Source organism: Oncorhynchus gorbuscha, linkage group LG02 (assembly GCF_021184085.1).
Source record: "Oncorhynchus gorbuscha isolate QuinsamMale2020 ecotype Even-year linkage group LG02, OgorEven_v1.0, whole genome shotgun sequence".
NCBI classification, from domain to species: Eukaryota; Metazoa; Chordata; class Actinopteri; order Salmoniformes; family Salmonidae; genus Oncorhynchus; species Oncorhynchus gorbuscha.
In genome coordinates, this window is record NC_060174.1 from 1,338,732 (window position 1) to 1,356,725 (window position 17,994).

At 42.8% G+C, this 17,994-nt stretch overlaps 1 protein-coding gene across 2 annotated transcripts in view; it reads left to right on the forward strand.

Annotated features, from left to right (window-relative positions):
* The window catches only part of LOC123995827 (gamma-aminobutyric acid receptor subunit beta-3-like), an 83,489-nt gene that overhangs the window by 45,655 nt on the left and 19,840 nt on the right, over positions 1-17,994 (forward strand). For both annotated transcript variants that reach the window (XM_046299513.1, XM_046299520.1), the window contains exons 4-5: positions 9,426-9,646; positions 13,571-13,653. In XM_046299513.1, the coding sequence (XP_046155469.1) occupies positions 9,426-9,646; positions 13,571-13,653 (304 nt within the window). The remainder of the gene's footprint in view (positions 1-9,425; positions 9,647-13,570; positions 13,654-17,994) is intronic.

Here is a 17,994-nt window from a genome sequence, read left to right on the forward strand (position 1 = left end):
GCTTGTGTTTCTAGCTCCTACAGTACAGTGGAATGCTTGTGTTTCTAGCTCCTACAGTACAGTGGAATGCTTGTGTTTTTTCTACAGAACAGTTGAATGCTTGTGTCCTACAGTACAGAGGAAGTGTTTCTAGCTCCTACAATGCTTGTGTTTCTAGCTCCTACAGTACAGTGGAATGCTTGTGTTTCTAGCTCCTACAGTGGAATGCTTGTGTTTCTAGCTCCTACAGTGGAATGCTTGTGTTTCTAGCTCATACAGTGGAATGCTTGTGTTTCTAGCTCCTACAGTACAGTGGAATGCTTGTGTTTCTAGATCCTACAGTGCAGTGGAATGCTTGTGTTTTTAGGTCCTACAGTACAGTGGAATAGTTGTGTGTCTAGCTCCTACATTACAGTGGAATGCTTGTGTTTCTAGCTCCTACAGTACAGTGGAATGCTTGTGTTTCTAGCTCCTACAGTGCAGTACAGTACAGTGGAATAGTTGTGTCTAGCTCCTACATTGCAGTGGAATGCTTGTGTTTCTAGCTCCTACAGTACAGTGGAATGCTTGTGTTTCTAGCTCCTACAGTGGAATGCTTGTGTTTGGAATACAGTACAGTGGAATGCTTGTGTTTCTAGCTCCTACAGTGCAGTGGAATGCTTGTGTTTCTAGCTCCTACAGTGGAATGCTTGTGTTTCTAGCTCCTACAATGGAATGCTTGTGTTTCTAGCTCCTACCGTACAGTGGAATGCTTGTGTTTCTAGCTCCTACAGTACAGTGGAATGCTTGTGTTTCTAGCTCCTACAGTTCAGTGGCATGCTTGTGTTTCTAGGTCCTACAGAACAGTAGAATGCTTGTGTTTCTAGGTCCTACAGTACAGAGGAATGCTTGTGTTTCTATCTCCTACAGTGGAGTGCTTGTGTTTCTAGCTCATACAGTACAGTGGAATGCTTGTGTTTCTAGCTCCTACAGTACAGAGGAATGCTTGTATTTCTAGCTCCTACACTGGAATGCTTGTGTTTCTAGCTCCTACGGTACAGTGGAATAGCTGTGTTTCTAGCTCCTACAGTACAGTGGAATGCTTGTGTTTCTAGCTCCTACAGTGGAATGCTTGTGTTTCTAGCTCATACAGTGGAATGCTTGTGTTTCTAGCTCCTACAGTACAGTGGAATGCTTGTGTTTCTAGATCCTACAGTGCAGTGGAATGCTTGTGTTTTTAGGTCCTACAGTACAGTGGAATAGTTGTGTGTCTAGCTCCTACATTACAGTGGAATGCTTGTGTTTCTAGCTCCTACAGTACAGTGGAATGCTTGTGTTTCTAGCTCCTACAGTACAGTGGAATGCTTGTGTTCTAGCTCCTACAGTGCAGTGGAATGCTTGTGTTTTTAGGTCCTACAGTACAGTGGAATAGTTGTGTCTAGCTCCTACATTACAGTGGAATGCTTGTGTTTCTAGCTCCTACAGTGCAGTGGAATGCTTGTGTTTCTAGCTCCTACAGTACAGTGGAATGCTTGTGTTTCTAGCTCATACAGTACAGTGGAATGCTTGTGTTTCTAGCTCCTACAGTGCAGTGGAATGCTTGTGTTTCTAGCTCCTACAGTGGAATGCTTGTGTTTCTAGCTCCTACAATGGAATGCTTGTGTTTCTAGCTCCTACCGTACAGTGGAATGCTTGTGTTTCTAGCTCCTACAGTACAGTGGAATGCTTGTGTTTCTAGCTCCTACAGTTCAGTGGCATGCTTGTGTTTCTAGGTCCTACAGAACAGTAGAATGCTTGTGTTTCTAGGTCCTACAGTACAGAGGAATGCTTGTGTTTCTAGCTCCTACAGTGGAGTGCTTGTGTTTCTAGCTCATACAGTACAGTGGAATAGCTGTGTTTCTAGCTCCTACAGTACAGTGGAATGCTTGTGTTTCTAGCTCCTACAGTGGAATGCTTGTGTTTCTAGCTCATACAGTGGAATGCTTGTGTTTCTAGCTCCTACAGTACAGTGGAATGCTTGTGTTTCTAGATCCTACAGTGCAGTGGAATGCTTGTGTTTTTAGGTCCTACAGTACAGTGGAATAGTTGTGTGTCTAGCTCCTACATTACAGTGGAATGCTTGTGTTTCTAGCTCCTACAGTACAGTGGAATGCTTGTGTTTCTAGCTCCTACAGTACAGTGGAATGCTTGTGTTTCTAGCTCCTACAGAGGAATGCTTGTGTTTCTAGCTCCTACAGTGGAATGCTTGTGTTTCTAGCTCCTACAGTGGAATGCTTGTGTTTCTAGCTCCTACAGTGGAATGCTTGTGTTTCTAGCTCCAACAGTACAGTGGAATGATTGTGTTTCTAGCTCCTACAGTACAGTGGAATGCTTGTGTTTCTAGCTCCTACAGTACAGTGGAATGCTTGTGTTTCTAGCTCCTACAGTACAGAGGAATGCTTGTGTTTCTAGCTCCTACAATGGAATGCTTGTGTTTCTAGCTCCTACCGTACAGTGGAATGCTTGTGTTTCTAGCTCCTACAGTACAGTGGAATGCTTGTGTTTCTAGCTCCTACAGTTCAGTGGCATGCTTGTGTTTCTAGGTCCTACAGAACTGTGGAATGCTTGTGTTTCTAGGTCCTACAGTACAGAGGAATGCTTGTGTTTCTAGCTCCTACACTGGAATGCTTGTGTTTCTAGCTCCTACGGTACAGTGGAATAGCTGTGTTTCTAGCTCCTACAGTACAGTGGAATGCTTGTGTTTCTAGCTCCTACAGTGGAATGCTTGTGTTTCTAGCTCATACAGTGTAATGCTTGTGTTTCTAGCTCCTACAGTACAGTGGAATGCTTGTGTTTCTAGATCCTACAGTGCAGTGGAATGCTTGTGTTTTTAGGTCCTACAGTACAGTGGAATAGTTGTGTGTCTAGCTCCTACATTACAGTGGAATGCTTGTGTTTCTAGCTCCTACAGTGCAGTGGAATGCTTGTGTTTCTAGGTCCTACAGTACAGAGGAATGCTTGTGTTTCTAGCTCCTACAGTACAGAGGAATGCTTGTGTTTCTAGCTCCTACAGTGGAATGCTTGTGTTTCTAGCTCCTACAATGGAATGCTTGTGTTTCTAGCTCCTACCGTACAGTGGAATGCTTGTGTTTCTAGCTCCTACAGTACAGTGGAATGCTTGTGTTTCTAGCTCCTACAGTACAGTGGAATGCTTGTGTTTCTAGCTCCTACAGAACAGTGGAATGCTTGTGTTTCTAGGTCCTACAGTACAGAGGAATGCTTGTGTTTCTAGCTCCTACAGTGGAGTGCTTGTGTTTCTAGCTCATACAGTGGAATGCTTGTGTTTCTAGCTCATACAGTACAGTGGAATGCTTGTGTTTCTAGCTCCTACAGTACAGAGGAATGCTTGTGTTTCTAGCTCCTACACTGGAATGCTTGTGTTTCTAGCTCCTACGGTACAGTGGAATAGCTGTGTTTCTAGCTCCTACAGTACAGTGGAATGCTTGTGTTTCTAGCTCCTACAGTGGAATGCTTGTTTCTAGCTCCTACAGTGCAGTGGAATAGTTGTGTTTCTAGCTCCTACAGTACTGTGGAATGCTTGTGTTTCTAGCTCCTACAGTGGAATGCTTGTGTTTCTAGCTCCTACAGTGCAGTGGAATAATTGTGTTTCTAGCTCATACAGTGGAATGCTTGTGTTTCTAGCTCCTACAGTACAGAGGAATGCTTGTGTTTCTAGCTCCTACACTGGAATGCTTGTGTTTCTAGCTCCTACGGTACAGTGGAATAGCTGTGTTTCTAGCTCCTACAGTACAGTGGAATGCTTGAATAGCTCCTACAGTGGAATGCTTGTTTCTAGCTCCTACAGTGCAGTGGAATAGTTGTGTTTCTAGCTCCTACAGTACTGTGGAATGCTTGTGTTTCTAGCTCCTACAGTGGAATGCTTGTGTTTCTAGCTCCTACAGTGCAGTGGAATAATTGTGTTTCTAGCTCATACAGTGGAATGCTTGTGTTTCTAGCTCCTACAGTGCAGTGGAATGCTTGTGTTTTTAGGTCCTACAGTACAGTGGAATAGTTGTGTGTCTAGCTCCTACATTACAGTGGAATGCTTGTGTTTCTAGCTCCTACAGTGCAGTGGAATGCTTGTGTTTTTAGGTCCTACAGTACAGTGGAATGCTTGTGTTTCTAGCTCCTACAGTGCAGTGGAATAGTTGTGTTTCTAGCTCCTACAGTGCAGTGGAATAGTTGTGTTTCTAGCTCCTACAGTGCAGTGGAATAGTTGTGTTTCTAGCTCCTACAGTGCAGTGGAATAGTTGTGTGTCTAGCTCCTAACATAGGCCAATACAGTACTGTAACATAGGCCAATACAGTACTGTAACATAGGCCAATACAGTACTGTAACATAGGCCAATACAGTACTGTAACATAGGCCAATACAGTACTGTAACATAGGCCAATACAGTACTGTAACATAGGCCAAGACAGTACTGTAACATAGGCCAAGACAGTAATATATTCCATTTACATAGCAGAAAATGTTTTCCAAAGTGACAGCAGTCCATACATTTAGCTATGTAACCCCAGTGGGAATTCAACCCACAACTGTGGTGTTGCCAGGGCCATGCTCTATTGAACCGAGCTACGGACAGGACCACTACAATACATTCATACAATACCAGAGTGCTTGGTTATGTTGCTGACTTCTTAACTTTGTAACCACTATTTTAGGAGTTTCATAATGAGTCAGCAGAGCATAGCTAAGTGGTCGAGCCCACAGAGGGCCATTTTAAAAGCATTACCCTCAACAGTAGAACCGGTCTTAGAGGCTGTGTCCCAAATGACACCCCATTTCCTATACAGTTGCACTACTTTTGACCACGGCCCCATAGGGCTCTGGTGAAGAGTAGTGCACTATGTAGGGAATAGGTTGCCAGTTGGGACAGATGATCAGAATGGTTTCTGAATAATTCACAGCCTGACTCTGTTGCTTGATGTGTGGCAGGTTGTTACAACCCTGTCCTAGCCTGCTTCAGGTTGTTACAACACAGTCCTAGCCTGCTTCAGGTTGTTATAACCCTGTCCTAGCCTGGTTCAGGTTGTTACAACCCTGTCCTAGCCTGCTTCAGGTTGTTACAACCCTGTCCTAGCCTGCTTCAGGTTGTTATAACCCTGTCCTAGCCTGGTTCAGGTTGCTATAACCCTGTCCTAGCCTGCTTCAGGTTGCTATAACCCTGTCCTAGCCTGCTTCAGGTTGCTATAACCCTGTCCTAGCCTGCTTCAGGTTGTATAATGTTATTATTTGTATTTGAAGATTCAGTTTGTAGGAGCGTCTTGGCATGGCGAGGTTATCGGCCATCCTTACAAACTGAAACAGACAGTAGTGTCGATGCTGTGGCTCAGTTGACGAGGTTATCGGCCATCCTTACAAACTGAAACCGACAGTAGTTGATGAGGATCATGTAGTAACCAAAAAAAAAAGTTAAACAAATCAAAATATATTTTATATTTGAGTTTCTTCAAAGTAGCCACCTTTTGGCCTTGATGACAGCTTTGCACAAGCTTGGCATTCTCTCAACCAGCTTCATGAGGTAGTCACCTGGAATACATTTCAATTAACATGTGTGCCTAGTTAAAAGTAAATTTGTGGAGTTTCTTTCCTTCTTAATGTGTTTGAGCCAATCAGTTGTGTTGTGACAAGGTAGGAGGGATATACAGAAGATAGTTCTATTTGGTAAAAGACCAAGTCCATATTATGGTAAGAACAACTCAAATAAGAAAAGAGAAATGACAGTCTGTCATTGCTTTTTAAGACATGAAGGTCAGCCAATCCAATGTCAAGAACTTTGAAAGTTTCTTCAAGTGCAGTCGCAAAAACCATCAAGCCCTATGATGAAACTGGCTCTCAGGAGGACCGCCACAGGAAAGGAAGACCCAGAGTTACCTCTGCTGCAGAGGATGAGTTCATTAGAGTTAACTGCACCGCAGATTGCAGCCCAAATAAATGCTTCACAGAGTTCAAGTAACAGACACATCTCAACATCAACTGTTCAGAGGAGACTGCGTGAATCAGGCCTTCATGGTTGAATTGCTGCAAAGAAACCACTACTAAAGGACACCAATAATAAGAGACTTGCTTGGACCAAGAAACACGATCAATGGACATTTGACCGGTGGAAATCTGTCCTTTGGTCTGATGAGTCCATATTTTAGATTTTTGGTTGGAAACATCGTGTCTTTGTGAGAAGGAGTAGGTGAACAGATGATAACTGCATGTGTGGTTTCCACCGTGAAGCATGGAGGAGGAGGTGTGATGGTGCTTTGCTGGTGACACTGTCTGTGATTTATTTAGAATTCAAGGAACACTTAACCAGCAGGGCTATCACAGCATTATGAAGCGATACACCATCCCATCTGGTTTTCCCTTACTGGGACTGACATTCGTTTTATTAATAGGACAATGACCCAAAACACACCTCCAGGCTGTGTCAGGGCTATTTGACTAAAGAGGAGAGTGATGGAAAGGGGGATACCTAGTCAGTTGTACAACTGACTTCATCTGAATTTACTGTGTTAAATGAGGCCTCACCTCCTGGCTACACTAGTGACCATATCCCCCGTGCATCCCGCAAAGGCGGAGGTGTTGCTAACATTTACGATAGCAAATTTCAATTTACAAAAAAAAAAATGACGTTTTCGTCTTTTGAGCTTCTAGTCATGAAATCTATGCAGCCTACTCAATCACTTTTTATAGCTACTGTTTACAGGCCTCCTGGGCCATATACAGCGTTTCTCACTGAGTTCCCTGAATTCCTATCAGACCTTGTAGTCATTGCAGATAATATTCTAATCTTTGGTGACTTTAATATTCACATGGAAAAGTCCACAGACCCACTCCAAAAGGCTTTTGGAGCCATCATCGACTCAGTGGGTTTTGTCCAACATGTCTCTGGACCCACTCATGTTGTGGATCTCACAGTCATAATCTGCTCAGACCCCAACCTGCTATAAATTCACAGACAACCTAGTCAGACTTTGCCTCCCAATTTAACCTTGCGCAATACCCTAGATGCAGTTCTAAAAACTAAAAAATGTCTCATGGAATAAATGTTGTGGATCTTAATGTTTTCCTCATAATCCTGGACTATCAGACCACCATTTTATTACGTTTGCAATTGCAACAAATAATCTGTACTATATCTCTCAGATCCCCTAAACCCAAGCTGTATACTGAACATCAAAAGTCGTTGCTATAAATTCACTGGAGACAACACAAAGATTCCTTCGGATGCCCTTCCAGACTCCCTCTGCCTGAAGACCCAAGGACCCCATCATAGCCAGAGGTGGGACAAAAATCTGTCCTCGTGCTCCTCCTGTTAACCACCTAACTGAGGATCTCAATTTAACCTGGTTTAGGTCTTATCTGTCAATACCCTAGATGCAGTTGCACCCCTAAAAACTAAAAAAATGTCTCATAAGAAACTAGCTCCATGGTACACAGAAAATACCCGAGCTCTGAAGCAAGCTTCCAGAAAATTGGAACGGAAATGGCGCCACACCAAACTGGAAGTCTTCCGACTAGCTTGGAAGGATGGTACCGTGCAGTACCGAAGAGCCCTTACTGCTGCAGTCCGATGTTTGTCCTACTGTACATTTTTTTCTAACTTAATTGAGGAAAATAAGAACAATCTACTATTGATTCAAATTCCATTTTTTTGATACTGTGGCAAAGCTAACTAAAAAGCAGCATTCCCCAGAAGAGAGGATGACTTGCACTTTAGCAGTGATATATTCATGAACTTTTCTTTGAGGAAAAGATCTATGATTATTAGAAAGAACCAAATTACTCCAGTGACTCCTCTTTAAACCTGATTTCGTTTTATTCCTCCAAACCTCAGTTGTCCTGAGTCTGCACTTAACTCTGCCAGGACCTAAGGATCAGGTCTTTTTATGAAGAGACGGTCTTACCCATGTCAGTGTTTTAGTCTTTACTATCATCTCTTTGGGTCACAAGTCTGATGAAAATAATCTGGGCCGCCCTTAAACCGGTTCCCCTTTTCAAGGATTTTGCCTCTAACCCTGAGTCACTTTGCTGGGGCTCTCCGTGCCGTCCCTGGGGGGGAGGGTCACCTGGGTTTTTCAACCACTGTCTGGGTTCCCCCCAAAGGGTTGCTTCGGAGATCTTTGTGCTACTCGGCCTTGTCCTGCATTGTTTGAAGACTGTTTGGGGCTGTGCTTTTATCCTTCACTGTTTGGCCCTGTGTGTCCTCGGATGGGGCCAAACCCCTCCTGTCTTCTGTCGGGGGCAGCACTTTGAGAATCAGCTCTAAACCTTTACTCTCTCAGGAAAATATAAACTAAATTTGACTTTGATTTGATCTGAAATTTGTCTCCAGTTAGTGAACATTTGAAATCTTGGCATGTTCTGCTAGAATCCTGACTGGAACCTGCCTTTTAGTTTTATCCAGTACAAAGCATTACATTCTTTACACCATCTGTTTGCTTAAATTTTATGCTTCAAAGTCTCAACCTGTTTCTTCCAAGGACCTGAGCCCTAGAACCATGCCCCAGGACTACCTGACATGATGACTCCTTGCTCCCCCTTTGAATCAGAGAGGTGTCGGAGGGGGGCTGCCTGACTGTGCTGCTGCTCCAGTTTCAACTGTTCTGCCTTATTATTATTTGACCATGCTGGTCATTTATGAACATGAACATCTTGGTCATGTTCTGTTATAATCTCTACCCGGCACAGCCGGACTGGCCACCCCACATAGCCCGGTTCCTCTCTAGGGGTTTTGGCAGTGGGTTAACTGTCTTTACTGCATTGCTGTTTGGGGTTTTAGGACAGATTTTTACGAAGGGCTATATAAATAAATTTGATTTGATTTGATCTGAAATTTGTCTTGTGCTTTTGATCCAGCAATCCTTTCGACATCCACGTCTAACGCCCGGGGAGCAGTGGGTTAACTGTCTTTACTTATGACTGGCCCAGCAACCTTTCGGTGACTGGCCCAACACTCTAACCACTAGGCTACCTGCCGCCCTGCATTAGATGACCTGGCCTCCACAATCATTCGACCTCAACCCAATTGTGATGGTTCAGGATGAGTTGGACAGCAGAGTGAAGGAAAAGCAGCCAACAAGTGCTCAGCATATGTGGGAACTCCTTCAGACTGTTGGAAAAGCATTCCTCATGAAGCTGGTTGAGAGAATGCCAAGAGTGTGCAAAGTTGTCATCACGGCAAATGGTGGCTACTTTTTTTTAAAGAATCTCAAATATAAAATATATTTGGATTTATTTTAAACTTTTTTGGTTACTACAAGATTCCATATGTGTTATTTCATAGTTTTGACGTTTTCAATATTATTCTACAATGTGGAAAATAGTAAAAATAAAGAAAAACCCTTGAATGAGTTGTTGTATCCAAACGTTTGACTGGTTCTGTAGATGGGAAACCATGATACGACTGCTCTAATTCTCTGTGCGTCTCCAGGACTACACGTTGACCATGTACTTCCAGCAGTACTGGAGGGACAAGAGGCTGGCGTACGCTGGGATTCCCCTCAACCTGACGCTGGATAACCGGGTCGCCGACCAGCTCTGGGTCCCCGACACCTACTTCCTCAATGATAAGAAGTCCTTTGTGCATGGGGTCACCGTGAAGAACCGTATGATCCGACTGCATCCGGACGGCACCGTGCTCTACGGACTGAGGTTAGTACTGTCTATATATATATATATATATATATATATATACATATATATATATATATATATATATATATATATATATATATATATACCTATATATACATATATATATACGTATATATATATACTGTCTGCCTTACTATTATTCAACATGCTATATTTATGAACATTTGAACATCTTGGCCACGTTCTGTTATAATCTCCATCCGGCACAGCTATATATATATATATATATATATATACATGATATATATATATATATACATATATACATATATACATATATATATATATATATATATATATACATATACATATACATATACATATATATATACATATATATATATATACATATGTATATATATATATATATACATATATATATATATATATATATATATATATATATATACATATACATATACATATACATATATATATATGTATATATATATATATATATACATATATATATATATATGTATATATATATGTATATATGTATATGTATATATATATATATATATACATATGTATATATATGTATATATGTATGTATATATGTATGTATATATATATATACATATACATATACATATACATATATATATATATACATATATATATATACATACACACACACACACACACACACACACACACACACACACGTCTCATCTGAGGTTAGTACCGTCTATATATATGGTATATATGTAGCAGTATATTATATACATGGTATATATGTAGCAGTATATTATATACATGGTATATATGTAGCAGTATATTATATACATGGTATATATGTAGCAGTATATTATATACATGGTATATATGTAGCAGTATATTATATACATGGTATATATGTAGCAGTATATTATATACATGGTATATATGTAGCAGTATATTATATACATGGTATATATGTAGCAGTATATTATATATATGGTATATATGTAGCAGTATATTATATATATGGTATATATGTAGCAGTATATTATATATATGGTATATATGTAGCAGTATATTATATACATATATGTATATATATAGCAGTATATTATATATTATATGGTGTATATATGTAGCAGTATATTATATACATGGTGTATATATGTAGCAGTATATATATATACATGGTGTATATATGTAGCAGTATATTATATACATGGTGTATATATGTAGCAGTATATTATATACATGGTGTATATATGTAGCAGTATATTATATACATGGTGTATATATGTAGCAGTATATTATATACATGGTGTATATATGTAGCAGTATATTATATACATGGTGTATATATGTAGCAGTATATTATATACATGGTGTATATATGTAGCAGTATATTATATACATGGTGTATATATGTAGCAGTATATTATATACATGGTGTATATATGTAGCAGTATATTATATACATGGTGTATATATGTAGCAGTATATTATATACATGGTGTATATATGTAGCAGTATATTATATACATGGTGTATATATGTAGCAGTATATTATATACATGGTATATATGTAGCAGTATATTATATACATGGTATATATGTAGCAGTATATTATATACATGGTATATATATGTAGCAGTATATTATATACATGGTATATATGTAGCAGTATATTATATACATGGTATATATGTAGCAGTATATTATATACATGGTATATACACAGATATCCCCCTTTTCCTATCAGAAGCTTGTATTAGCAATAGGCCATCGGATGCATCATGGCATCCCAACAGAGTACTAACAACTCAGGAAGAGAAGAGCTCAACCTATCCAGGAAGGAAGAGACTGATCTGATTTAATGGATAGCGGAAGAGATGATTTGCTGGTCTGTTAGGAGGCCGTTAATGGAGAAATGCCCATGTGTTTTCCTGGTAAAGTGGTCGTATGACTACATTCAGAGACTCACACACGTCTCTCCATCCTGGACATCTAACTGATGCAGGAAGCCATTTTGGGAAGCCCCTCAGTTCCAAATGGAACTCTATTTCCTGTATAGTACACTACTTTTGACCAAAGCACTATGCGGGCCCTGGCCAAAAGTAGTGTACTACTTAGGAAATAAGGAGTCATTCGGGACACAGTCGGGGAGCCTCTCAGACCGAGGCTAAACCATCACAGATATGTAATCTCAGAATATCTGGTGTTTTAGAGGTAGGCCATCTGATGAAGCTTTTCAGGATCAGTTTAGATAGGAATATCTGGGTTCCTAGTCTCTGCCCCGTTTAGTGAACCTAGTCTCTGCCCCATTTAGTGAACCTAGGTAGACTTTGGCTCAGACAAGGCTTACTTATGCTTCCAACATTCCCTGTAGTAATGAGTGTGTTGGCTCATTTAAACAGTCCACATCAGACCAGACAGGCAGGGTATTGGCTCATTTAAACAGTCCACTTCGGACCAGACAGGCAGTGTGTTGGCTCATTGAGACCAGGCCACATCGGACCAGACAGGGAGTGTGTTGTTTCATTGAGACCAGGCCACATCGGACCAGCCAGGCAGTGTGTTGGTTCATGGAGACCAGGCCACATCGGACCAGACAGGGAGTGTGTTGTTTCATTGAGACCAGGCCACATCGGACCAGCCAGGCAGTGTGTTTGTTCATGGAGACCAGGCCACATCGGACCAGACAGGGAGTGTGTTGTTTCATTGAGACCAGGCCACATCGGACCAGACAGGGAGTGTGTTGTTTCATTGAGACCAGGCCACATCGGACCAGACAGGCAGTGTGTTGGCTCATTGAGACCAGGCCACATCGGACCAGACAGACAGTGTGTTGGCTCATTGAGACCAGGCCACATCGGACCAGACAGGCAGTGTGTTGGCTCATTGAGACCAGGCCACATCGGACCAGACAGGGAGTGTGTTGGCTCATTGAGACCAGGCCACATCGGACCAGACAGGGAGTGTGTTGGCTCATTGAGACCAGGCCACATCGGGCCAGACAGGGAGTGTGTTGGCTCATTGAGACCAGGCCACATCGGACCAGACAGGCAGTGTGTTGGCTCATTGAGACCAGGCCACATCGGACCAGACAGGGAGTGTGTTGGCTCATTGAGACCAGGCCACATCGGACCAGACAGGGAGTGTGTTGGCTCATTGAGACCAGGCCACATCGGACCAGACAGGGAGTGTGTTGGCTCATTGAGACCAGGCCAATGGCTCTCTATTAACGTATGTGTTGTCTTAGTGAGTCAGACCAGTGCCAGGGCACACCTCCAGAAGAGACTGCTGTAGTGGGTTCATGTTTCAACCAGAGGTTTCTTCAGGACCTGCGTGTTCAGGGCTTCGCGTTGTTGGTTCAACACAGACAAATAGAAACCACACAGCTCTTTCTAGCTCTGGAGGTGGCAGCTGGAAAAGGGCTGACATTCTCATTGGTGTGGGTGTGTGCATGTGTGCTAAGGTACGGAGAATCTGAGCTTGTCGTTCCTGTTCAGGAGGCCAGTCCAGTATTTTCACTCTGTCTATCAGGGCTCCCGAGTGGCGCAGCAGTCTAAGGCACTGCATCTCATTGCTTGAGGCGTCACCACAGACACCCTGGTTTGTATCTAGGCTGTATCACAACCGGCCGTGATTGGGAGTCCCATAGTTGTGGGAACCCACAATTGGCCCAACGTAGTCCAGGTTTGGCTGTTGTTGGCCGTCATTGTAAATAAGAATTTGTTCTTAACTGACTTTCCTGGTTAAATTAAATAAATAAATATCAGCATGTCTGTACCTTTCTGTAGGATGTGTTTGCCTGTCTTTTATTCAGTCCCAAATGGCACCCTATTCCCTAGTGTACTAGTTTTCACCAGAGCCCTATGGGCCTTGGTCAAAAGTGGTGCACTATAAAGGGAAACGTTTATGGACTCGCACCATGCCTGTTTCTTAATCTGTGTCATAATGTTGGTCTGTTTGATGTAGGATAACAACGACGGCTGCCTGTATGATGGACCTGAGGAGATACCCACTGGACGAACAGAACTGTACTCTGGAGATCGAGAGCTGTGAGTAAACTAGATATCAAATTATTGGTCACATACACATATTTAGCAGATGTTATTGCGGGTGTAGGGAAATGCTGTAGTGTTCCTAACTCCAACAGTGCAGTAATATCTAACAATTCACAACAATACACACAAGATAAAAGTAATATAATGAAATTAAGAAATATATCAATATTAGGACAAGCAATGTCGGAGTCCGGTGTATAAAAAATATATATATGTGATGCGATGTATAGACACTATACTATATATTCTATCCACATACTGTCCATATCTGTAGGATCGAATAGTACATTTCCAGCTATAGTTGAATAGGATGAGCATTGACTATAATACAGTATATACATATGAAATGAGTAAAACAGTGTGTAAACATTATTAAAGTGACCAGTGATTCTATGTACATAAGGCAGCAGCCTCTATGGTGCAGGGTTGAGTAACCGGGTGGTAGCCGTCTAGTGACGGTGACTAAGCTCAGGGCAGGGTACTGGACGGGGGCCGTCTAGTGACTAAGCTCAGGGCAGGGTACTGGACGGGGGCCAGCTCGTGACGGTATAATTGCGCCGGAGGGGATGGCTGTCATTTTACGGGTTCCAAACCAACGGTGCTATTTGGTTTTTCCACATTGTTTGTAACTTATTTTGTACATAATGTTGCTGCTATCGTCTCTTATGACCGAAAAGAGCTTCTGGACATCAGAACAGCGATTACTCACCTCGAACTGAATGAAGAGTCTTTTTTCTTTAATGAGTCTAACTCTAAGGATATACTGCTTTGTCAAGACAAGGCCCAAATCCCCATCATCAGCGTGAGGAAAAGACGGAAGAAAAGCGGGAGGAGGGCGGGTGCAAGGATTTAGCCGACGAATAGGTAAACCACCACTACCCTCCGTACTATTGGCCAACGTGCAGCCAATCATTGGAAAACAAACTGGATGATCTACGATTAAGACTATTCTACCAACGGGATATTAAAAACTGTCATCTTAAAATCAAATCAAATCCAATTTTATTTGTCACATACACATGGTTAGCAGATGTTAATGCGAGTGTAGCGAAATGCTTGTGCTTCTAGTTCCGACAATGCAGTGATAACCAACAAGTAATCTAACTAACGATTCCAAAACTACTGTCTTATATACACAGTGTAAGGGGATAAGGAATATGTACATAAGGATATATGAATGAGTGATGGTACAGAGCAGCATACAGTAGATGGTATCGAGTACAGTATATACATATGAGATGAGTGTGTAGACAAAGTAAACAAAGTGGCATAGTTAAAGTGGCTAGTGATACATGTATTACATAAGGATGCAGTCGATGACGTATGTTTCACCAAGACGTGGCTGAACGACGACACGGATAATATAGAGCTGGCTGGCTTCTCCATGCATCGGCAGGACAGAGCAGCTACATCTGTTAAGACGAGGGGCGGGGGTGTGTATTTGTCAATAACTGCTGGTGCGCGATGTCTAATATTAAAGAAGTCTTGAGGTAGAATACCTCATGATAAGCTGTAGACCACATTATCTACCAAGAGAGTTCTCATCTATATTATTCGTAGCCATCTATTTACCACCACAAACCGTTGCTGGCACTAAGACCACATTCAACCAACTCTATAAGGCCATAAGCCAGCAATACAATGCTCATCCAGATGTGGCACTCCTAGTGGGGGTTCCGGAGACACCTGAAACCCCACCTCTTTAAGGAATACCTAGGATAGGATAAGTAATCCCTCTCACCCCCCCCCCCCCTTAAGTTTTAGATGCACTATTGTAAAGTGACTGTTCCACTGGATGTCATAAGGTGAATGCACCAATTTGTAAGTCGCTCTGGATAAGAGCGTCTGCTAAATGACTTAAATGTAAATGTAGTGGCCGTGGACGTTAATGCAGGGAAACTTAAATCCATTTGACCTCATTTCTACCAGTATGTTACATGTGCAACCAGAGGGTAAAAAAACTCTAGACCACCTTTACTCCACACACAGAGATGCATACAAAGCTCTCCCTCGCCCTCCATTTGGCAAATCTAACCATAATTCTATCCTCCGGATTCCTGCTTACAAGCAAAAACTAAAGCAGGAAGTACCAGTGACTCACTCAATATGGAAGTGGTCAGATGACGCGAATGATAAACTACAGGACTGTTTTCCTGCACAGACTGGAATATGTTCCCGGATCCATCCAATGGCATGCCAGTCACCGGCTTCATAAATAAGTGCATCAACAACGTTTTCCCCACAGTGACAGTATGTACATTTCCCAACCAGAAGCCATGGATTACAAGCAACATCCGCACCAAGCTAAAGGCTAGAGCGGCAGGTAGCCTAGTGGTTAGAGCATTGGGCCAGTAACTGAAAGTTTGCTGACTCGAATCCCCAAGTTTATAAGAAATCCCGCTATGCCCTCAGACAAATCATCAAACAGGGAAAACGCCAATACAGGACTATTATGGGCTACAAAGGGAAACTCAGTCGCGAGCTGCCCAGTGATGCGAACCTACCAGACCAGCTAAGTGCCTTTTATGCTCGCTTCGAGGCAAGCAACACTGAAGCATGTATGAGAGCACCAGCTGTTCCGGATGACTGTGTGATCACACTCTCCGTAGCTGATGTGAGCAAGACCTTTAAATAGGTCAACATTTACAAATCTGCGGGGCCAGACAGATTACCAGGACATGTACTCAAAGCATGCATGGACCAACTGGTAAGTGTCTTCACTGACATTTTCAACCTCTCCCTGACTGAGTCTATAGTACTTACATGTTTCAAACAGACCATCTTGGTGCCCAAGAAAGCGAAGGTAACCTGCCTAAATGATTACCGCCCCGTAGCACTCATACCGGTAGCCATGAGGTGCGTTGAAAGGCTGGTCATGGCTCACATCAACACCATCATGCCAGAAACCCTAGACCTACTCCAAATTGCATACTGCCCCAACAGATCCACAGATAACAAAATCTCAATCGCACTCCACACTGCCCTTTCCCACCTGGACAAAAGGAACACCTATGTGAGAATGCTGTTCATTGACTACAGCTCTGCGTTATGGTGCCCACAAAGCACCATAGTGCCACAAAGCTCATCACGAAGCTAAGGACCCTGGGACTGAACACCTCCCTCTGCAACTGGATCCTGGACTTACTGACTGGCTGCCCCCAGGTGGTAAGGGTAGGCAGCAACACATCTGCCACGCTGATCCTCAACACTGGGGCCCTTCAAGGGTGCGTGCTCAGTCCCCTCCTACTCCCTGTTCACCCATGGCTGCATGGCCAAGCACGACTCCAACACCATCATTACGTTTGCTGACGACACAACAGTTGTATGCTGACGAGTGTTCTCTCTGCTACCACATGGCAAGCGGTACCAGAGCACTAAGTCTAGGACCAAAAGGCTCCTTAACAGCTTCTACCCCCAAGACATAAGACTGATGAACAATTAATAAAATGGCCACCCAAACTATTTACACATTGACCCCTCCCCCCTCTTTGTTTTTACACAATCATGCCGGAAACCCTAGACCCCATTCCAATTTGGGAGTGGGTCAAATCAAATCAAATGTATTTATATAGCCCTTCGTACATCAGCTGATATCTCAAAGTGCTGTACAGAAACCCAGCCTAAAACCCCAAACAGCAAGCAATGCAGGTGTAGAAGCACGGTGGCTAGGAAAAACTCACTAGAAAGGCCAAAACCTAGGAAGAAACCTAGAGAGGAACCAGGCTATGTGGGGTGGCCAGTCCTCTTCTGGCTGTGCTGGGTGGAGATTATAACAGAACATGGCCAAGATGTTCAAATGTTCATAAATGACCAGCATGGTCGAATAATAATAAGGCAGAACAGTTGAAACTGGAGCAGCAGCACGGCCAGGTGGACAGGGGACAGCAAGGAGTCATCATGTCAGGTAGTCCTGGGGCATGGTCCTAGGGCTCAGGTCCTCCGAGAGAGAGACAGAAAGAGAGAATTAGAGAAAGCACACTTAAATTCACACAGGACACCGAATAGGACAGGAGAAGTACTCCAGATATAACAAACTGATCCTAGCCCCCCGACACAAACTACTGCAGCATAAATACTGGAGGCTGAGACAGGAGGGGTCAGGAGACACTGTGGCCCCATCCGAGGACACCCCCGTACAGGGCCAAACAGGAAGGATATAACCCCACCCACTTTGCCAAAGCACAGCCCCACACCACTAGAGGGATATCTTCAACCACCAACTTACCATCCTGAGACAAGGCTGAGTATAGCCCACAAAGATCTCCGCCACGGCACAACCCAAGGGGGGGGGGGGTGCCAACCCAGACAGGACGACCACAACAGTGAATCAACCCA